We start from the raw sequence: 24452 nt of genomic DNA on the forward strand, positions 1-24452 counted from the left end.
CCACTACACACGATGTTGGCGATGACGCTATCTATAGTTGTTGGCTTTGTCGTTTACCATTACCATTATTGGAGTTCTAGTTTCGATTGGCAATTACACGATTTTGATCGTCTCACCTAGGTGACCATCGCATGTCCTTCATCAGACCTCTTACACACTTTCAACGTCTCTCGATGTTGTGGATATGTTCTGTTTTACGTTGTGCATGGTGACACGTCTCGCAGCAATTTAGAGCGTCGATATTGTTCTTTTTCCTCTTTCAAGTTCATTTGTTGCACGTCATGTTTCCTCTCAGGTAGCTATTCAGAGTATTGACTTGCTCTTTTTCCTTTTTCAGGTGCTTTGATTGAAGAATTTTTTAAGGTTTCTCTCCTATCCATCCATGGCTTCTTTCGTTGTTATCTCTTCTTACCTCCCTTTTGTCACCATTAAAGTTTTGTTGAAGGCTTAAACAATTTTCAGAAACAGTTGAAGACTATGTTAATGGATTTCCAAAATCGTTTAATATATTGTCCTAAACTTTGTATTCCAATTTAAAATTAATAAATAATTAATTTATTTTAGCATTTTAGTAAAATATATTAAATCAGATTTTATATTATTATTATTGTCGTAATAATTATTAAAAGGATAAAATATATAAAATTATATTAAAATAAACTAAATATTTTTTAAATTTTATAATAAAAGAAATTTAAAAATATGTTAAATTCAAAAAAATTATATTAAAATACTAAAAAAATTAATTTTTTATTAAAGTTTAAATTAACAAAAATATAAAAAAATGTTAAACGATTTTAAAAAACGTTAAGTTAATAGTTTTTGAAAATCGTTTAACATATTTTTTTAATTTTATTTTTATTTAAAATTAATAAGTAAATTTGTCAAAAAGAGTAAGTAAATTTATGCTCTTTTCTTTGGTTCCACATTTCTTCTTTACATGTGGCTATTTTTAAGTTACATGCCTCCTTTAAGCTTTCTTTTAGGTTCTCTATTGATCAACTTTGTAATCTCATACCATGATCATGTTTCTGTTGCTTATAGGTGTAATTAGTATCTTTAAAATTGTGAGAACATGGTTGGCCTTTTAAGCGGTTGAGCTTTCATCAGGTAAGGAAAACTAGTTTATTTGGTTTGGATTTGGTATGCATGTGATATTTCATGTTTGTATGATGATGTGATGATTGATTTGTGAAATTTAATTGAATCGTGAAATTTGGTATGTTGGGTGCTTAAAAAGGGTGGTGTGTTGAATTGAAAACTTATGCATGTTGGTGTATAGTTGATTTGTTGTCATGAAAAGTTCTTTATTGATGAATTTAGGAATATATATTTAGTGAATCTGAGTTGATGTATTTTTACAGAAATTTGGTTTGTAACAAATTAGAAGAAGGTTGAGTTTTGCGCATAAAATAGGAGTTTTTACAAATATAATTCAAAAATCATGGTTTTGGGTCTGCAGTTTTGGGAACTGTCTTGAGGCCATTTAAGACTTAGTTGGCCTCCTATTGTACAAAAAAAATCTAGTGAAAACTGTCTGGTAGTAAGTGTTTGGTGATAATCATTGTCTAGTGATAATCATTGTCTGGTAAACAGTTGTCTGGTGAAAAGCGTCTGGTAGATCTTCTAGTAGTAATGAAATACCTAAAAAGCACTACAAAGGGGAGGGAGTTGAATAATGTTAATGGAAAAATTCTTTTTGCATCCCTTATGATATAGCATGTTGTCAACCTTTATGATTTTCTTTTAAACGCTTAACGCTCGACCTAATAAAGGATTATAACAAGAAGTGCTTTTGTCATACTATATAGAATGTACTCTATAGAGTTTGTAAGAACTTCCTTTATTCATAGAAGTTTCTTATATTTTAGAAATAAAAACACAACTGCATGTTTTGTAAGAAGAGCGTTTACTTAAGAGAAGAAATTAATGCACAAATATTTTATACTGGTTTGCTCCACCTGAGCTACGTCTAGTCTCTTCCGTAGAGGGTTCAACTATAATCTTCAACAAAATTACGACTGAGTATTCTCACCAATCCTGGTCATAGTCAGCGAATAACCACCTGTTACCCTAGACTGAATAAGTATTTGCAGCACTCTTGGTACTAAGTAACCTTGCCTAGATTTCCTCTATCTAAACCGAGTTCAGCAAGTGTTTAAATTCTCTTTAGAATTGCAATCAAAGATTGCTTACAAGTCATTCAGACTATTACTTTCATAGAGAGGATGTAATTACAATACAATGCAGTCTAAACACTCAGATGTATTCTTTTTCTTGAGCTCTTTCTTTTCTCTTTTGAACGCTTCTTAGGATGAATATTTCGTTGTATGCTATCCTCTTGATTCTTCGTTTGAAAGATCTTTTATTTATAGCTTTTTTAGATAAATGTCCATTAGACTAGGCTCTTGGCCTTGATTCTTGTGTTTCTCTTTCTTCGTGTACAACAACCGTTGGATAAAGTCAACTTGTCATAGCAGACATGCTTTTTCAGAACTTTGCTTGAAGTAGGTTATACGTTCTTTTAGACATGACTTCAAGTGAAGAACATTTTGTGAATATCTCTTTTGTCTCTAACTTTCACTTATGATATTTTGATTTGAAGTTTGTGGATGCATGTAGAATAACTCATCTGCAAAGAATAGAGTAGATTGTGCATGTAACAAATATGTCTTTTCTTAACACTTTTGTTGTTTTTGAACGTTGAAAATGTTTGCTCAGAACAACAAAGTGCTTTATGATTTCCTACCGTTGAGGTAGTGTTTGACAATTAAGTTTTTTTCTATAGATACCAATCGTTGATTAAGGCCTTCATCGTCTGATGAAGTAATGTTTTAGCTCATGGTATCGTTTATATAGAGTAAACGCTTCTTGTGATTTTGCCTTTCTAAACAAACAACATTTAGCTTACTTTAAGTTTTCTCTTGGTGTTTTAAGTTTTAGTCTTTTAGTGTGTTTTGTCAATGACATCGTCTTGACATGGTTTGTTTTCCTGAGAGCTAAACTAAATGCCCTTTAGGTATGATAAGCTGTATGCATTTAACTTCAACTCTTTTAGACATTTTTGACTAGATAGTCGTTTTTTAGCATTATGTCTGGGTGTTTGGTCTTGGTTGTTTCTCTGCTTCTTAAAATTTTAGGTGCTTTCCTAAGGTTTTATGTGTTGGAGATTTTGGTTCTAAGTCTTATGTTTTCATCCTATGTTGTTTTTAGATTATTATTCCATTTAATGTTATTTGGTTAAACTTTAAAACAAGAGAACGTTTAGGCGCAAAACCGATTTTGTCTTAACAGGTAAGTGTCTGGTAGACCGTTTGGTTAGGAGTTGTTTGGTGGCAAACGCCTGGTAGATCGTCTAGTAGGAGTTGTCTGGTGATAAGCGTTTGGTAGATCGTTTGGTAAGGAGTTGTCTAGTGGTAAGCATCTAGTAGACCGTCTCATAAGAAGTTGTCTAGTGGTAAGCGTCTGGTAGGCTGTTTGGTAAAGAGTCGTATGGTAGTAAGCATATAGTAGACCATCTGGTAAGGAGTTGTCTGGTGGTAAGCGTGTGGTAGATCGTCTGCTAAGGAGTTGTCTGGTGGTAAGTGTTTGGTAGATCGTCTGGTAAGGAGTTGTCTAGTCGTTAGTGTTTGGTGGTACGAGTTGTCTAACAATGACTATGTAGTTTGAGATTTCGAATTCGGGTTTCTAGATATCAGTTTTGGATGTTCTTTAGGTCATTTTTGGGGTTTAGACTTTCTAGAGTTGTTGGTGAGGGTTCCCAAGCTGTTTCCCTTGCCTATTGTGTGTATCAAGCTATTATGAAGAAAATTTTCTTATTGTGTGATTGTTATTTCTATAATATTATAAATGATTTTATACTTGAAATACTTTGAGTATGTCATGATTCTCATAGAGAGATCCCATGGTGATGCCTTGTAGTGTTTGTATTATTGTAGTACCTCAGTTTTAGGGCTTATCCTAACACTCTAACGGTCATCCATTCTTAAGTAGAGAAAGGGATCATGTGGTGAGAGTAGTAGAAGGTCCTAGTTTAGGGGTCTTTACCTTGGGCAAAAGACATTTTAACAAACTAATATTGTGTGGTAGCTTGGGGTGGACCAGTTGTTCCACCACTACAAGTGTATAATCTGCCATAGCTCGACAATAACGCATGTATTCAGATGTTAAGTCTAGGTACCTATTTAGGTGTTGTGTTTAGTTGAAATGAAAATGTTATGTTGCTTTGTGAATTCCATGTTTTATCCTTTTGGATATTAGGTTACCCTTGTTGTATTATTTGTTTGTTTGTGTTTTTTGTATGCTGGATGATCATCTGATTGGTGAAAAATAGAGGTAGATGATGTTTCAGTGGAATAGACACTAGGCGAAGATGGTACAAATGTATAGATGCTTTAGTTTAAATGGTTTCTTTTGAATACCTTAAAGAACTAAATTTGTAAATAGTTTTGGTCTGAAAATTTATATATAAAGTTTGACTCATTATATTTAGATAACTATAATGATACTTTATACTTTGTTAAGTTAACTATTTTAGTTTATTAGACATATGATGTTTCTTGAAGAGAATATTACACTATTTAAATGAAATACTACAATAATAATAATTATTATTATTATTTTTTGATTTATTATTAGTATTATAGTTGTCATAATAATTATTAAAATAATAAAATATATTAAATTATATTAAAATAAACTAAACAGTTTTTAATTTTTATAATAAAAATAATTCAAAAAATTGTAAAATTCAAAAAATTATATTAAAATATTGAAATAAAATAATTATTTATTAAAATTTAAGTTGAAAACACAATTCAAAAAATATGTTGTACAAAACCGTTAAATATTGTTTACCGATTTCAAAAACCATTATATATATATATATATATATATATATATATATATATATATATATATATTATATTCCAAATCATTTCATCATGTTTCTATTTAACAAAATACATGATGAAAGTATCTTTCAAAAAGTGGAACAAGAATTAACTAAGTTGACTTATTTTTCTTTTTCTTTTTCTTTTTGTTTAGAATTGCTTGACAGTGAAGTAGCATTCTCTCTACAATTTGTTTAATTCTCTTACCTCCAATTCTTATGGTAAAAATAAATCAATACTAAAAGAAAAATAGAGGTAATTTAAAATCAATACATAAAATTAATTCTACTCACCAATCCACTCAATATTGAGATGTGTGAGTTGTGGGTACTATTTAAGAAGGTAACTTGATTTTGTGGAGATTGAATTGTATGTAATTGGCAAGTGACTAAGTAACACATTGTTCCTTTTGCTTTTATTATATAAAAAAAAGATAGTTTATTCTTTTACAATAAAAAGAAACTAATCACATTAATCATTTTCTATGCATATAAGAAGGCTAAGTTCAATTTTTCCTATGTTTATACCAGGTGCATAAATGTAGATTTTCCATGTCCATAACACGACCATGAATATAATGCAATAAGAGTTACATAATTACCTATTTTGTGCTTAAAGAAAAAGTTTCATTAACAACATTAGAAAACACCTAAATTGAATCAACAAACAATAAAATTTCAGATCGAAATAAATAGAAAACTCTCATAAATTGTTATGCAGAAGATAAGGATATATATATGAAACATAATACACAGTAAATAATCTCTCTATTCAAGAATAAATTAGTCAACTTCTTGAAGAAAACTGAGGAAGCATGTCCATGGATCTTTGTTTTCAATCTCAACCACTACAAACAGCTATAAGAAACATGCCCTTTCATTCATCCAAGTGATCACAATCATAATTCTCATATTCACTTGTTTTTATGAAGGATCAGATTCATTATTTAATTATTCATTACCATTCTCAAGATCATCAAAAGTTTCACCATCATCATTGACAAACACCTTCTCTACACCAACAATTGACAACTAACATGGCAACACAAGCTTCATCGTCATTCACTACGCAACCATAAACAACATCAAAGAACAACCATGACGCAACAACCACTACGGGTTCCACTGTTGTCATATTCAATCCCCTCATAAAAAGTGTCAAACCACCCTAACATTGCTACAAAGTAGCCTAATGTGGAAAATATGTAATGAACTTAATACAAATGATTTTGAATTTTTATGCAAAAAGCAAACACGTTGAATAAACAAAAGCGTACAATATTTAAACTCTTATTTTATCAGTACTTTCAAGCTAAAATATTACCTACAAAATTAATAAAAGATAATTTTAATAAGAAACGATGAATTATCAAAATTAAAAAAATATTAGTTTAATTAGCTCTATTAAAAAAAATAACAAATCCAAATTATACAATCATAGTCTTGGTCAAAATATGTTAATGTAATTAGTTATACTCAACTTTTTTAACATTCGCAATATACATTGCAATTTAATCTTTATTATTATGAATTAACTGCAAACTATTTTATTACATACGTGTAGAGCCTCATTAGTAAAAAACATTAAAAATTTAATTGTACTATTAACTCCATATTATATCATAAATAAATAATCACACTCAATTTTTGCTTTTCTTAGTCTCTTCCCAAAGTATTTTAAAAATCCAAAGCAATCCAATCAGAGTAAATCTTATAATAAAATTGTAATAACCCCACGCAGCTTGTCATTTTAGACGTGTCACAATCTTCCAAATTCTATAGAAATATAAGCTAAAAATTGTTGAAAGATAATTTGTAAATAAACATTGGTTACAATCCTTAGGAAATATATTAGCAGGAAATTAAATAGAATTAAATTAAACAGACCATTTGTAAGGGTCATTATGGAAAGAATTCCACCTGAATTTTACCAAAAATGTTTATGAAATATTTTCTTGCCATAGCACATCTGCAAATTTTAGATTCAGTATCTCTAAACATACATAACACTTATTGAAAACCAGTATCTATCATACATAAAATTCTTATCTCACATCCCAAAGTAAATTTCATTCATCACAAAACAATAGGCATTCAAGATTAGGCATTCATTACATGACGTTAAAAAATTAATTAGCATTCATACATACAGCACAAACTGCAAATCAGAGATACAATGCAATAAAGCTACAGGTTATAGAACAAATAAATAAAAATCATTTTATTTTATTTTTACGAGAAAAAAAAACATGATTGTACAAACAGACAGCCCGAACAGGGCAAGAATGAGAGGGAGAGTTGGATGAGCAGAGAACCTATATTAAGCTTTTATCTCAGGTGAAATCGTCAACAAATTCTACTAATATATGAAAAAATTTGGAGAGGATGGTGAGGGTTGGAAAAAGGAGAAAGGAGAAAGAAAACCTATGATGATATAATACAATAGAGACGCAGATGAACCAATGATGGGATTTCCACATCAACAGGACACTGCTGACCTTGTTGCACCATTTAGGTGGTGATAGAAGAATAGCCTAAGCAACAAATGCTATACAGAGAAACCTTTACATGAAATAGCTCAAAGATCTCATTTTTCTTGACCCTCCTTCTCCGTAGAGATCATTCCATTGGAGTAGTTCATTCATATTTGTTGATTCTGATGACACGCTCGCACACACCTGCACGAAAATACATCAAACAATATATATTAGCACAAAAAGGACTAATGCAGTTTGTAATCCAATCCAACAATCTACAGAGATAGCTTAATGTTCGATATGTCAGATTCAGTATCATTTGCCCAACGTTCCATCCACCATAAGCATCTAATATAAAGGCCATTCATTGTTAAACTTCTATCCCTAGGGCAATATTCCCCCGACAATTTATTAGGTAATTGCATTTGCACCAAGAGCCAAGACTACCCCTTCCCCAAAAGATCTCATCGATATAGCCACTCAACGTTTAACAATAAGAAGCTGAAAATGCATGTGCCAGTATCAGGTTTGCACTTTAGTTATGTGGCAACAACTGCACACCCGATAAAGCCAAGTCCAGAATCACTAAACACAAGGCAGACAACAATACATTTTACATCACCCCCGAGCCAACCTCCAAATTTAATTTGTAACAAAAATTGGACGGTTTCACTAGCTGGACAGTGATTACATCCTTTGTTATATATGCCATCTACCAATAATACAAAAGGCTTAAAAATTGATGGGGGTCTAAAGGCAGTTATCTTACTTAAAGGACACCGTATACATCAAAGTGAACATATTATTTTAAAAACAAAACAATGGAAATGAAATTAACATACCTGCTCATGTGCATATCTAAAATCATCAATCTTCAAAGGCCGAATGTCGGAGCTGCCACACAATCCAGGTAAAGGTTTGTTCTCAGATACTGCTAAGCTTTTCTCCTGAAAAACATTTCATGTCAAAGTGAGGAAAGAGATCACCAATCCGTGGACTATTATGCCAGCACATCATGATGTACTGGATTATATTTAGCACTGAACTGATATTTCAGCATGAGAGAAAGCTAGGAAGATAGTTTTTTGCTGTGTCACTGACCTTCTTTTCTTTCTCTAAGATCTCTCGTATTGGGCAGTGAGCTGCTGTGACACAAAGGTTCTGCAATCAAAAGATAACAGTGAGAATACTTTCTGCAGAATTGAATGTTCCCTTCTCCAGAAACCAAGAAAGAAATGAAAAATATATAGAAATACAACCTTTAGATCACTCCCAGAATATCCATCAGTCATATTAGCCATTGCTTCAAAATCAACATCAGGTGCCAAATCTTCTTTCGCTAAAATGACTCTGAGAATTTTTCCTCTGTTTGGAGCATCTGGCAAATTAACCATCAATCTACATAAAAAAGAAAACAAAGACCTGCATTAGAATGGATGTCATTTGTAAAACATGAAAATACAAGTTAAGAACAGACATAACATGCTCACCGTCTTGGAAGCCGCCTAATAACAGCCTCATCAAGATCAAAAGGCCTGTTTGTAGCAGCAAGAACAAGTACCCGCTCTTTATCTTTAGTACGCAAACCATCCCAATTAACCATAAACTCATTTTTCATTTTTCGCATAGCCTCGTGCTCACTGGGGTTTTCACGTCTTCCTAGCATACTATCAACCTGCCATGACAAATCAACAAGATAATTGCAATTAAGAAAAAACAATACTTGCTACCATAAAACCTGACAACATTTAAACATGCAGGTCTCCAAATTCAGCCAGATTTTAATTTGCCTGGTATTTTAGAATGTCCAAAGAAAATTAAAAAGTTGGAAATCAGATACTTATAGCTCAATTGAAGAATGGCTGTCATAGAAAATAATCACAAAAACAATATGACCAATCAATTCAGTAAAACAAATCAGCTAAGTCCAGAAATTTTGGTTTGAAACTGCTAGAAGTTCATTACAAATCAATACCCACCCCTCTCTTCAACCCAATGTATCAAGCCTACATAAACACGGTTCCGGCTTTCCTGGCTTTCCAAACACCATTGTCACTCTACTTCAGTTTAGCAAGCCTAAGAGGTCTACCCCTTTTAATAATGTATACAACCAATGACTGTATACCTAAAAAGCATTTTAAACCAATCTATAACTTTCCAATCACATTGTAAGACACAAACTCCTTTTTCATTTCCCTTTAATATCATTATATTGACCGTAGCTTTGCTTTTCTCCATTTGATCATATCCTCTTAAAATAGTCCAACAATGGGTCATACCGAAGGAGCTCAAAATTTATTTAAAACGAAGGAAAAAAAAAGAAGATAAACAAATGACATTATAAACCAACCTCATCAACAAAAATAACACTTGGAGCAATTTTGCTGGCCAGAGAAAAAACTGCTTTTACATATTTTTCTCCTTCACCAAACCACTGCAGTAAACAAAACCATGGCTTTTTGTCAGAGACATACAACGAAATACACAACATAACAAAAGAGAAATTTGCAACCTCAGTACCTTTGAAGTAATGCTGGACATTGAAATGTTAATGAAATTTGCTCCAGCTTCAGTAGCTACAGCCTTTGCAAGCATTGTTTTTCCTGTTCCAGGGGGCCCAAAAAGCAATATTCCCTTGCAAGGCTACATCCAAAGTAATTACAATGAGGTGCTACACACATTAAAGGAATATGATCTATCTAAAAATCGTGTTCCACAAGTCATCATTTATAGCAACTAAAACGGAAATCTATTCACCTTTGTGAGCTGTCCTTTGCAAAATAATTCAGGCCTCTGAAGAGGAAGCATAACCAATTCCTTCAAGGTGTCCTTCACATTTTCTAAAGCTCCAATATCATCAAATGTGACCCCAATATCAGTTGGTGGAATAACATCACCAAGCAGCTTCTTCTCAAACTCATTCTCAGTAACCACATCCTGGAAAAACAATTAAAAAATACAGGTGACTGTTCCATAATTCAAACCATGCCAAAGTAAGGAAACCAGATGGATACCAGCAGAGCAGAATATCTCCACAAGAAATTATGATAAAAGGCTTAAACTTTTAATATCTAGTGTTAACCTACCTTGAGTGATTTTTTCAAGCTTTTGTTCTCATTTTGAATGCCATGTAGAATGTTAAGCCCATAATTAATGCTGCACAGTAAAACGAAAGTTGTCAATAAAAAATACTGTTACAAGAAAAGCAGCATGCCCAAAAATAAAGAATACAACCTTTCTGCAGATATCACAAGCTTAGAATCTTTGGTAGAAGCTTCAGATGAATGCATAAAATGGTAACTTATAGCCCAGCCAACGATCTTCTCCACACCTAGAAAATGGAGTTGCAAGGATATTATCAATAAGACAGCAAATCTCAGCTCTCATATTCAGTTGGGAAAAAAATCTATACATAACAGGAAAAAAAGAATAAAGAAACTGACTTTCAGTAGCTAGGGTTTGATCTTTGATGCAAAGAGTCTCAAGGTCAGGGCAATCCAGTCCAATCCTGTTGAGAACCTGAATCATTAGAAGAATCTTATCAGATGTTTGACAGTGGCAAAGAAATGTTAGTATCTAATAAACAAAACTTAAGTCACATACAATGCTTCAAAAATGAACATCAAGGAATCATTTTGTTAGCAGTGCTTGGCCATGTGAAGCAAATAATGGATATGGATGGCCAAGACGGGTAGGCTTGAAGAGACAGGAAACAAAATTATCCACATAAACAACTTTTAGAATGACATTGAACATTAATAAGCCAGTTGGGAAAATTTCTCAGCCAATGCAAGTAATGCCACATATTCCAAATGCAAATAACACCTAACCCACAAACCGGAGAAAAAATTGAAAAATGCTGAAAAAATCAGCAACAAGGGCAATCATAAAACATAACAAAAAATCCTTATCCCCCTGTATGAAGTGGAAGGAAGCATAACAAACATTAAAATAAAAAACAAGCACATAAAAATTAACAAGTGTTGCTGGACTCACTGTGCGAACACTGACAATATTGGACTGAGCTTTCATAGTTTCAATGTCACGTTCTAATTGTTGCTTCCAATCGGAAAGTAAACTCTCATCCTGTAGAAGTTTAGATATAATACGAATACATGAACTGTAAATGGCAATGGAATAAATTTCAAATGTAGTCAATATGACTTCATACCTGAGGCAGCTGTATTGTCACTTTGTTTGGGAAAAGTCGCCCAAGTTGCTTCATTACTTTAGGGGTTTCTTTGCTCCGATCATGTAGTCTACTAAAGTTATCCTAAAAAAGGAAGAAATAGTGCTGGGTTTATAATTAATTCCTTAAGGAACCATAACCAACCAAGCTATAACGATATTAAAAAGGATATAGATCTATCTCCAAGGAAGGAATAGTTTAAAGGTACAGAAGACAAGCGCCATAACTTCCAAGCTAGAAAACACAAGCTTTAAATCAAGGTAAGAAGTGCCAAGGGCAGTGACTCTTTACCGGGAAGGCAAGATCGAGTAGTGCTGTCTGATTGCTCCCAAACTTGGTAAACAGAAGGCCACCAGGTTGGGTCTGGAAGCATAACCATGCAGCAATTAAATAAAGCAGCAAAAACATTACCATAATCATGATACCCTTACAATGCAATGCTAGATAAAATACAATAATGAGACAGTACCTTCTCCTTTCTACTGTCAAGCATAGTATGAGAGCCAATAACGACAACATTTGGTGGCAAGCTTTCGAATTTATTTTTCAAAACATCATAGTTCCCAACCATTGTCTTCTCTATATCTTTAATGAACAACACTAATGGACCACTTTTACTCTGATTAGAGGTAACCTATGCACAAAGCAAAGAGGAATGTTAAATGTACTTCTTTAAGAATAGAAGCATCTTTTCAACCAGTACCGAATTGGGACAACCTCGAAGATATCATTTATTGCAACTTTGTCCGTATCATCCCCTCCGGAGCCATCTACCCTTAGTAAATGATTTGCTGCAGTTTAAATCTTCAATGAATTATATGTGCTAAAATAATAGCATAGAATATGCTAATATGCAGATAAAGCAACAAGATTTCAATCAAAGATAGTGAATTACCCGAACAAAAGAACCCTCTATCATCTTCACAAAGGCCTCCAAGATCATTGCCATCTGGAATTGATTTATCAAACCTAACCCCAATTTTTGAAGACCCATTATCTTCAAAAGCAAGCATAACTTTACCCCGAGAGCCATAGCTTGGTCCCCTGAACAATATAGAAAGAATTAAACTCTTCATTTCCAAAAAAAAAAAAACAAAACTTAACCAAAAGATTAAATAAATTTTTTTTTGCAGGAGGCTAAAATATTAACATAAACAGATATTTAAAAATGTGAAATTTAAAAAACATCAAAGCTCTCTAGTTAGTCAGTATAACAGAAATTGAAACACCTTCTGAATAGCTTAGGAGCAATGAACCAGAGAAAAATCCATAAAAACCCATAACACAGTAAATCTGGAGCTCAAAGTGAATTTAGCTTCAGTTAAATACAAAAGGACAAGCAACAAAAACAAAATTATCAGAAATGAAGTACTAAGAAACGGCTCCAGACTGACTATTTATTTTCCTTTTTGTCAAAAAAGTGTGATTCTTTCTGAAGTTATAACCTCTGCAAATGAGAACTGCCACTAAAATCCCATTCCACTTTACTAAAAGTTTAGCATGCTTTTCAAGCCATACTAAAGGAGTTTTTATATGCATCCTTCTATATTAAAAGGACAAAATAAAAATCTAATAATTCATAGATCAACCTTTATTACGTTGTAAAAATCTTCTAAGTAGAATTACTCCATTAAACAAAATACCTTGAAGGATAATTTGGTAGTGCTGAGACGGCAGAAGGAAAATTTCCAACAAATTTTACTCTATCACCTGCATATGAAAGTAACATGTCATTAAAGACAAAAAATGTCACCAAGCAATCATTGTAATGCAAAGACAATGGAAGTAAATTTGCAGATCAATGCTTATATCTAGGGAAGAATGGCATACCCTCTTTAAGAGTAGTCCCTTTTGACGATGCAGTGGAAACCTCTTGCTTCAGCATAGCTTGAGAACTTAGCGTGGATCCACCTATAATTTCAGCGTCAACACTGGACGCTGGTTTCTTGTGATGTAATGTGGCAGTCTGGGAACTTCTCTTGGCAAACACAGATGGCCTTTCCGGTCTGGAACTTTCTTTAGCAGAATCTACTTCTTTTGCAGGAGCTCCCTGAAAAACCAATTGCTTAATTAAGAATAAGTGTACATTAATCCTGATTGACCAAACAACCATCTGAACAGAAGCAAGCAAACAATCTTAGTAAAGACCATGATCAGGAAATACTTTAGACTGGTAAGGAGATTTTGAAAAACCTCTACTACAAAGGAAGAATGTCTAATAAAACATACACCGGGCAATGAAAGAGAATCCACAATCAGTAGCCTGGCACCAAAATGCTTTGCTAGTGCCTTGCACAAAGTCTCCTGATATATTTCCGAACCTACACAAGAATCATAAAAGATATCATTATTCTATCACAAAAGGGGGAAGTAGAAGCATAAACAATAATTATGGAAACCACCTGCAGGACCAGATAGCAATATTCGTGGAGAAACGGATGGGAGGTCAGAAGCATATTTTGCAAAGCCATTGCACTTCAAATGAATAAATGTAGAAGCGATCAAAACACTCTTTGTTGTATCACTGCATAATACAAAGCATCATAACTAAGTAACCATAAATTATCTCTCCTCAATCATGACAGTAAGCAATTCAACCCACTACTTCAAAAACAAAGAATACCAATATAGCCACAGTTCACATATAATTGTGACCATACGGGCCTTGTAGTTCAGACAGAACAATGAAGAGATAACTTGATAACAAGTAACGGTATGCACCTCAGATAATAGGGGAAAGTTTCAAAAGAGACATCAATATCCTCAGATTTGAGAATTCTCTGTTCTAAACTGTCCTTGAATGCTTGCCGCCTGGTTGAAGCCAATATTGTTGGGGTATCAACATCTTTAAGGAGTTCTCTTAATTCCCTTCGCTCTTCCAATATCTTAGTAATGCCACAACTTAAATCAAGTTCAGGACATGAGCCAGCAAGCATGCGCAGTAATGGCCTAAATTCATATGTAGCAGCAGCTACCTTCCCAACATCAGCATCCACAGTTGTGTCAACTTCAGTTGCGTCAATGCTGGGATTTTCATTAACAGTGTTAGAGGATGCTAGAACAGTTTTGTCAGCAGAGAAAACTCCAGATGATGGTACATCTTTACTGGTGGCATCCTTCATTTCACTGTCAGGCACATCATCCCCATTGCCAGAAGGTAGTGATGAAATGTCAGTGTTCTGTTGCACATTCTTTCCATTTTTAGCAGGAGATGAAAGGAGAGATAAGTCTTTATGAAGATTAGATAAAGAGGCCAATATTGATGCTCCAGCAACGGCAGAAGGATCACCAGATCTAGCTTCAACTTGCGCTCCATTTATGGGAGCACTCTGGGCTTCTAAAATACTCATGGAAGAAGGTATACCAGCATGACTAATATTGTTATTTGTGAGCTGCTGAAAGATCTGAATTTGGTATTAAGGACACATAATACATAAACAAAAGAAAGTTAGGAATGGAAAAAAACAGCAGCTTATAGTGAATAAGAAGAACACATGACATGACTAACTGATATCCTTGTACAATGTAGGTGATCACATAAGCAAGCAAAGAAAGAAGGAAGGAGCAACAGGAAGTAGATGGAAAACAGGTAAATTCTTCTAATAGAACCATATGTAAAGGATACATAAGCATGCTTGCCAGATGAACCAAAGACCACCTCATCTCCTCCACTTAAAATCAATCGGGTATTCTTTCTATGAGTTCTGCCATTAACTTGAATAGAACCTTTGCCCCCTGTGATTTCAAGTAATGCAACAGACGAGCCTCCACGCTGTGCAGAGTCCAACAACGTTGGTCAGTAATCTTAAATATCCACTGAAATGCTAAACAGTACTTTTCTTCAGAGTGAATAATTTTTTGAAGCATCCCAAACAATACTACTTCATTTCATTAATATCTTTAATCAAAAGTCTAAAATATGTTCTTTGTTGTTTGAGAAATGACTATTTTTTCATGATGAAGCTGGAAAGCAGACGGAAAATTAGCTATTCAACTGATCATTTCAAGTTTTGAAAGACAAAAGAGGAAACTCTACCTCTATGTGGCTCAACTTGCACAACATATTACCAACAGTGGGATCTTTAAGCCATAAATTACAATTACGACCTTGACCAACAGTGAAGCTAAGATCACTTATGGGCACATGAGGATTCTGGAAAAGGATAAATAGCAAAAAGATTAATTCCAAATATATAATAGTGCATCAGAAATGGAATCTTTAAGAAGACAAACATAAACCAGCTCAGACTCCCCCCTTGCCATTTTAATCCAACAGCAAATATAACAAACCTCAAAATATACATGAATGCTACACAAGTCTACCATCAACGATATTTTTTCAAAAAAAAATCAAATACAATATTTGTTTTCACCAAACTACTCCAAATAAGTTCTGCACAGATAAAGAGACACGTTATAAACTGAATATGTAATTGCAATAGAACCAGGTGCCCTGTTATGACATATCTACCAAATGAAATTTGTGACATACAGTATAAAAAAAAATCTGCTCTAGGTAATGCACAAAAGACTCAAATATCCCAAAGTTAATAGATTCAACCCCAAAGTAAAAGTGTGTCAATATTGATTTGTTTTGCTATTAATCACATCCAACTAATTTACTGCATGGATTGTCATAATTTAAGACAATTGTATGCCAAACAGAGTGAGTCAAGTAATTAGCTCTTACTATCAAATTAGAGCCCTGGACAACTAAGGCATCTCCTTTCAATCTTAACTTAGTGCTACTTAAAAAAACCTCCCATAACATTATCGCTTATTATGACAAACAACCTCTCGTTTGAGAGATTAAGCTTCCTTTTAAATTATTTGTATCTCTACTCTAAAGCACCTTGTCATCGCTGGCCCCACAGCCAGGTAAAACGGCCACTACTTCCTTCACCTGCATCTCACGAACCAACACCCCTTCATGTCCTTCTCAATCTGCAAACTTATTTCCCTCCCTCCAATGTTAACTGGATAGCAGCACCTCAAATGTCAAACCCCAACCCCCCCTCCCGCTTTCCTCCAATTTCTTCCACCTACCATGTTTCAAATCACACCAGAATCTGTGCATGTGCAGCCAGTGCATTAATGATGGCTTCAAGCTCAATACATTCACAGAACACACCCCCTCAGATCTATCACTATCAGTGCCCCCTTCTTCCTCCAGATCATTGTTGTCAAGGCTGTTAACTATCCTAAGCAAAGGAATTTGCCTCAGTGGTGGTGATCAGTTTGAACTGGAAGAGAAGATATAGATAGGTTAAAGTAATAGCATCTTCACCTTTTTCATTCCTGTAGCCACTAAACTATCTTTCTCTTCCAACTCACATTTCCTTCCTTCTTTCCTCAATGATCCTTTTCCTTTCCTTGATCCCCTCCCTCAACCCTCTCTTTCCTTACTTTGGGCATATATGCATGTACAGCAGCACATAACGGGAAAACACCTTTTACAACCCAACAGTCCGAGTTCCTTTCCCCCATGGCGGCAGCTAATTAAAACTTCAAGAGTGGTTTGCCTCATACGGGTGTCACCAAGATTCCGTAACAGTGAATAACAGAATCATCAGGAATCTGTATTCACTTCCACCACCCTTTACCCTATGAGCTCTCTGAGGTAGAAGATGTTCATAATGGAGATCAAAGGCAAAAAACTAAGGTATAGCCTTGTAGCTAAAACCCTTATTAGATAGGACACAAAAGCTCTCCGCTGTTACAGACACATCCTTACCATAAACTCCAAGACAACATATGGCAAGTTTCCTAACTAGATTTCCAGCAATGAATTAATGATCCTCTCCCCTCTTTCTTTGACAAAGTTATGATTAAAAGTGTGCAGTTGCAGGGATGCAGTTCAAACTGTTTTGGTGAAGGGGAGGAGATTGGAGAATCTTTTACTTTTTGATAAAGTTGTGCCTGAGACAAGTTACCCCATGTTTTACATATGTTTCTAATAACAAACTCAGGAGATAGGTGTAATTATTCAGTATAGTATCATAAATACCTCAGGCAGTAATTACCCAAACAGTCAACTATGCATCCTGCAGTAATTAGAAAATATGAGTAGGATTGAATAATTTCAGAGCCCAGAATCATAGTGATCCGTACGTCATTGGAGTGGTTCTGTGCTGCAATCCATTAACTAATAGCAGAGCATACATGCCTGCAAAGAACAGACACCATCCTGGAAAACCGCCACTCTTGAGATGGATGTTTACAAAAATCTTCTATTCACCCACTGTTTCCTCCACCATTCAAGTAATCCTTCCAGTAATTTTTCCATTACCCATGTTTTAAACCAGGAAATCTGTGTTTATGATTCAAGATTAAATGCAGCTTTGCACTTGCATTTGAGAGTTGAGACCAAGAAACACAAGTAGGGTAAGACCTCTTTGCTTTCCAGACATTCACACAGCCCAGTAGTGTTTCTCGCTAATCCACAGCACTGAAATTGTTTCTAGCCAAGCGTCATTTCACACATCAAATTTCAGAACTCTTTGTCTTATTTTGCAGTTTTAACTTTTAATTTGAGAGGTCTGTTCAAAATTTGGTGCACATATGTTCCTTGAGTTTTGTCACTCACTTGTGTGCAAGTTCGACTTTTGATTATTTTAGTGCAATTGTGGATTCCAGAAAACAGAAAAGCCAATAATCTGCTATAAATATAGCTCATATCATCGCAGAAAAGAAAATAGCAGAGGTCACATACCTAGTGAAATATATGTATTAAAATTCAAGTTGCACGCAAACAAAAATAAATCTAAAAAACTTTTGGCATGATATTAACCATAAAGTTGAATTGGCCAGAGACTCACTAGAGATGACAAGAGGATGCAGGAGACATGCCACAACCATGACACCATAGCGGCACACAGCATAACAACCATGGGTTCAAGGAATTCAACTAGCCAATAGTGCAATATGCTATAGCACCCACTACAGAAGCTATTTAACAGTGATTAATTATGATATTATCTTAGTTTTCGGTAACTTTTTTATGTTCAAGCAAATTATATAATGGCAGTATAAATTATTTTTCTGTACTTCCAATCTTCAATTGTGTCCTTCCCTCATTCCTCCAATGATAACAATTGCAGATAGCAGAAAATCAATTATCTGCTATATCATACAGCAGAGAGCATTGCAGGCAAATAGCTTGCACTGTGATTGCAGATCCAAGAAATTCTGCAATAAGAGCACTATATAGCATATAGTGGCTATTTGACTACACACTGGTTAATTATGAAATGTTTTTTTAGTTTCTGGTAATTCTTTTATCTTTTAGCAATTACATATGTGCGGTATAAATTATTTCCCTAGCATTAAAGGGTCTCCCGTTTCCAGTTATCCCACTATAGCAGTTTAAATGTCAGTCAATCCGTGCCACTATATGGGATTGAATACTATGTGTGGAATGTGAAAAGTATTAAGCATCTATCAATACAAGAGTAAACAAACACAAACACAACAGCTCTGGAAGCACCAAAATCACTATTCTTAAGAAAAGAAAACTTCGAAGATCAAAATTGCGATGTATTTATCTTGCGAAATTTGAAAACAAAATTGCTCAGAGACACACACAACCCAAAACAAGCAAGCATGGTAAAAACCCAACTGAGAACAACAAAAACAAACCTGAGAACACTGTGAAAGGAGCTTTGCCCAAGCAACCTTGGGGTTCAATTTCGTAGGGCGTTTCTTCGACCGACCAACCGGGGACACAGTCGCCGCCGCCGCCGCCGCCCCAGCCCCCTTCGATTTCTCCGCTGTTTCACCTTAATTTCCCACAAATTCATAAATCTCACCAATCTGAAAACCACATGCATGCACAGAACCAACAACCCCATATCAAACCCGAGCGAAAAAGGTAGCAATTTCCTTACCTAGACACTGAGGGGACACCAAAGCCTCCCCCTCAACAGGTGTAGACGGAGATTTATCAGGCGAAATCGCATCACACCCATCGACGGCCTTCAACGACGCCGTATCGGGTAGATCAGAGGGCCGCAGCTCCGGTTCGGCAGATTCATTGGCGGGTCCAGATTCGTTGACCGGAGCTACGGAGGGCACGGTTGTTGATGAGGAATCCTCGGAAACCTGCGTCACGACAGAGAATCGATCAACACGGGAGACACAACTCGAATTGAGATTAAAACGAAATACCCAGATGAGGAAAAGGGGAATTGGCAGAGAAAAGCGAGAGGTGGGTAGCGGGGAAAGGGAGTAAAGATTGAACCTTGGATCTTTTGGTGTTGTTGGGGGGAGAGGAGGAAGAGAGAGAGCGCTTGGAAGAGGAAGAGCTGCTGCGTCTGGTTTCGACCATGGTGGTGGGTTGTGGAGGGTTCTGAGGACGGTCCTTTTCGGGGGAAGATGAGAGAGCCAGGCTATGACTAAGAATGATTGGGGCAGATCATGTAAATTTTGTTAAGGTTTCTGCCTTGCTGCTTTTAATGTTATTGTGGGATAATGAATCAAAACAAAATAACAATAATATAAGGTATACAATAATTTTAGCACGTTCTTATAGAATTATCTAATTATAAATAGTAATGTATCATTACTTTCTTCACTTTTCATACTAATTATCATAACATTTTACTTAAGTACACTGCTAAAGAATAAAAACTGAATTTTCTGAATCAATTTTAATTATTGATTTTTTTAGGAGATACTCTGAATATAAGTTTTTTTTTTACTTGGGGAATAAGAATTCAATTTTTGTACATAAAGTTGAAGAATGAGATTACATTTTCATTATGTCATGTCATCTTAATGCATTTTGAAATTTTAAAAGCTATATCAAAATATTCTTTTGTTTTATTAATAAGACTTAATAATCTCATTTATTGGAATTAAGAAAATTAATAGTTTTGTAATAGTATAATTATTTTAAAATATTATAATGTTATTGTGAAGATATAAGAAAGTGAAGGGAGAATTGGGTAAAGAAAAAAAAATTAGGGATTAGGGATTTGTTATTTCAAAAATGGAAATTTGTGGGTTGGTGAAATTTATGGTAGTAGCTGCTAGAACAAAACAAGTTTCTTTTAGACTTTACGGAGAGAGAAAGTATTAAAGACATAAAAAACTGAAAAAAAAAAAACAAAAAAAAAACACACACATACATACATGCATGATGTGTGACGCGGCCAACCAAGTTGTTAGGTTACAAGACCCACTTCTTCATTAATTTAATAATACATATATTTTAAATTTCTTAAAATTAATTTATTGATTTTTAGAAGATATAATTTTAAATATATTTCAAAAAATAATAGAAAAGTAAAAAAAAAATGGTAGACCAAATTATAGACAAACTTTCAACGTCTTCTAAGTATGATAAGTCAAACTGACACTCATTTTATCAACTAGCATAGACTCGGTAATCATATGTGAAGACATGCTTGTGTGGTTGTATTCAATTTTCACATTATTTTAAGAAAATAAAATAAAATTTTTAATTTAAAATAATTAAAGTCATAAATTAATTAAGCTCGGGATAATTATACATAAGACTAATTTTGAGAAAAATCATATTTCAATTGTATAAAATAATTTAACAAATTTTGATGCAGGTGTATTTTGTGAATTTTTTTCACACATAGCATAATTTTTTTTATTTACCACGATAGTATATTATAGCTAATATTTAGTTGGATAACACAAATTTGTAAAGATTAAAAATCGATTTCTAAAAAATTAAATTTTGAATTCTTATTAAAAATATATGTTGAAAATCTTCAATAATTTTAAAAAATGTTAAAGACCGCTTAAAACTTAAACGATTTTTAAAGCCGACTTAAATTGTTTTAAAAATACTTAAAGATTATGTTAACGATTTTCGGAAACCATTTAACATAACTTTTAAATTTTATTTTTTAATATAAAATTTAATACCTAATTTATTTATTTTAATATTTTAATATAATTTTTTAAAACCTAATAAATTTTTTAAATTACTCTTATTATAAAATTTAAAAAGTATTTTATTTATTTTAATATATTTTACTATATTTTATTAATTTAATAATTATTATGACAATTATAATAATAATAATAATAAAACCAAAAATTATACTAGAATTAATAATAATAATACAAAATATAATTTAATAGATTTTAACATATTAAATTATATTAAAATAATTTAATTATTTATTAATTTTAAATTAAAACAAAATTTAAAAAATATGTTAAACGATTTTCGAAAACCTTTAACTTGTTTTTCTAAATTTTAATTTTAATTTAAAATTAATGAATAATTCATTAATTTTATTATTTTAATATGATTTAGTATGTTATAATATATTAAATTAAATTTTATATTATTATTATTATTATTATTTTAAACGGTGGAAAACTGTTTAACATATTTTTTAAATTTTATATTTTAATTTTAATTTATAAAACAATTTATTTTTTTAATATTTTAATATAATTTTTTAAAATTAAATATTTACGTATTTTTTAAATTCTATCTTTGAACCTAAATTTAATATATAATCAATTTAATAGTCAAAATAATAAACTTTATATATATATATATATATATATATATATATATATATATATATATATATATAGCTTTTCATTGAGTTTCGAATTCACTGAATCGAACAAAATTAATCCAATCTATTTCGATGAATTGAGTGGTTGAAATCATCCAAACCAATGTGAAATTTTAATATACATTGAGTATAAACGAGACAAGACAACCTTATCATCCATATTTTGTTCTATCTACCTCAGATATATGTAACAGAATACCTTATAAAAAAATTTAACTTAAATTAAAACAAATCTTTACTCATAAATATAATTCTACACGTTACTGGCAAATTCTATTTTTTCTAAGTTTAAATAATTTCAGTTTATTAACTCGTAGATTTCTGTTAACTTTCCTTTTTACTTTTTTCACTATCACATTTGTATCATCTAACAGAGGTTATTTATTTGATATTTACGTCACTCTGACAATGTTAGTTTAATTTCACATATATATCATTAACCAAATCATATTTCTCAACCATGAAACACTTAATATTGAGATTTGAAATTTACTCCAAAGGAATAGTTTGCTAATTTTTATGTCTACCTTGTAACTTGAAATTGTTCTCTTTCTTCTTTTTTCCATGTTACTTTTATGCAACTATCATTTGTTTTATATGCTATAATATAAAATCATCAGTGGATGTAGATTATATTACTTAACACATATTATAAATGTCTACACTATTGTTTTCTAACGTTGATTCATTTAGGAAATGCACTTTTATAATGTTTTTGATGATTAACAATGTACTGGAAAGGGTGTTTGTTTTTATGTATTATAGCTTAGTCATATTAAGAAGATGGTGCTTGATATTTTCCTTGGTCATGAAAATTTGTATTTTTTGAAGTGTTTTAGAAAAACAAAATAATTGTTTAAATAATATCTTTATTAGTCATCTTGAGAATTTTAAGAAAGATTTTGAGTGTGCATATAATTTATTATTCTAGGTTTATAATTGATTATCACTACAGGAAAAACAATTATTACCGACGGAGTATTACCGAAGGCCTTTTGGCCTTTGGTAAATGTAGTTTATCGAAGGCTTGTGTAGTAAGACTTTACCGAAAGATAATGGCCGTCTGTAATGGACACGAGTCATTACCGAAGACAAACGACCGTCGGTAAGTGGATGGTGTATATGAAATTAGAAAGTGAGATATTTCCCTCCCCTCATTTCGCGAAAACTCCTTCTTCCCCAATATTCAGATTCTCTACCCTAACTCCCTCTACGAACTCACTCTGTGGCTTGTGCAGACTGCTTCCCACCCTAACCACAATTGGGATACGCTTCTTCTCCACTCCTCCATTATAGGTGAAGTCTCCCATTCTCACATCTCATTTTCATTTCCTGTTACTCTTTTCGATTACGCGTCAGTGGTGGAACCTTTTTTCTTGTAGCGGTTTTGTAGTGTCCTGAGCTGAGCAAGGTGGTGGGTGGTTGAGTTGAAGGCTACCATTGTCGCGAGGAAATTGTAGGTGGGGTTCTTGGTGGGTGACGACGGGGTTCTGGTTGCATGACGACGGGGTTCTAGGTGCGTGACGACGACTAACATTGTCGCGAGGGAGGATATTCGACGAGGCGGCGTAGACGAGGCAGCGTAACCAGGGGAGTGTCGCTGCGTGACAAGGTCTTCCACTACCGCTTTAGAGGCTATTGAAGGGGCTATCGTCGAGGTAAGTTGTCATTTTGATTGATGAACTATAAAACCTAAGAAGAATTTGTTCTGACTTTGTTCAATGTATGCTCTGAATTAGTTTGTGCAATATGATTTGTTATAGAACATGTCATTATTGTTTTGTGCAGTGATGGTGTTGACTGTGTTTTGTTTCTTTTCTTTTCATTTGCGTTAGAATAGAAGATGTTTTTTTCGGTTGATTTTAACAATTGATATAGTGGATTATTCTATTTTGGGTGGCAATGATGTTATAGTTCTGTTATGAAATTTTCTCAGTTGTCTTGTTGAGTTATAACAATGCTCAACCCTGTCATATATTTTCCTTTAATGATGAGATTTTAAACTATAAATGGTTGTTAGCACCAGATGCATGCTTAGTATTTAATCTTGTTGTAATCAACTATCTATTAACAAGCACACACTCCTCCATGTAGATAACACTATTTGGCGCATTATGAGAGGTAATCAAAGGTTTGGCAAGTGGTTAAATGAACAAAAACTAGAAAAAAGCATTAGGGTGTTTTCGGGAGATGAAAGATACAATTTTTCTAAGTGAATTGTATAAGGGTTGATGTGAAAGTGATTAGATTAGAGAAGCAACAGTCCAACACTGATACTTTGAGGGGTCAGTTTCGTATTCACCTTTTTTGGTTTTTAGGTTTCG

The 24452-nt window shown here is 33.3% G+C and overlaps 1 protein-coding gene across 2 annotated transcripts; it reads right to left on the minus strand.

Moving 5' to 3' along the window:
• Positions 1–7097: 7097 nt before the first annotated feature.
• LOC108345617 (uncharacterized) lies at positions 7098–20005 on the minus strand. Of its 2 annotated transcripts, XM_017584244.2 has the most exons (27): positions 19797–20005; positions 19444–19657; positions 19196–19335; positions 15594–15710; positions 15183–15329; positions 14279–14961; positions 13960–14081; positions 13787–13878; positions 13388–13607; positions 13201–13267; positions 12453–12601; positions 12275–12348; positions 12027–12191; positions 11849–11920; positions 11540–11641; positions 11365–11454; positions 10812–10887; positions 10603–10699; positions 10455–10524; positions 10126–10305; positions 9889–10011; positions 9719–9802; positions 8859–9043; positions 8628–8766; positions 8470–8529; positions 8211–8315; positions 7098–7569 (listed from the first exon to the last, which is right to left on the minus strand). In XM_017584244.2, the coding sequence occupies exons 1-27, from the start codon at positions 19881–19883 to the stop codon at positions 7456–7458; spliced, it is 3774 nt and encodes a 1257-aa protein (XP_017439733.2). In that variant the 5' UTR covers positions 19884–20005; the 3' UTR covers positions 7098–7455. The 2 variants fall into 2 exon arrangements, with proteins under 2 accessions (XP_017439733.2, XP_052731298.1); XM_052875338.1 differs by lacking the exon at positions 15594–15710.
• Positions 20006–24452: the final 4447 nt, after the last annotated feature.

Source organism: Vigna angularis, chromosome 3, assembly GCF_016808095.1.
Source record: "Vigna angularis cultivar LongXiaoDou No.4 chromosome 3, ASM1680809v1, whole genome shotgun sequence".
NCBI lineage: Eukaryota > Viridiplantae > Streptophyta > Magnoliopsida > Fabales > Fabaceae > Vigna > Vigna angularis.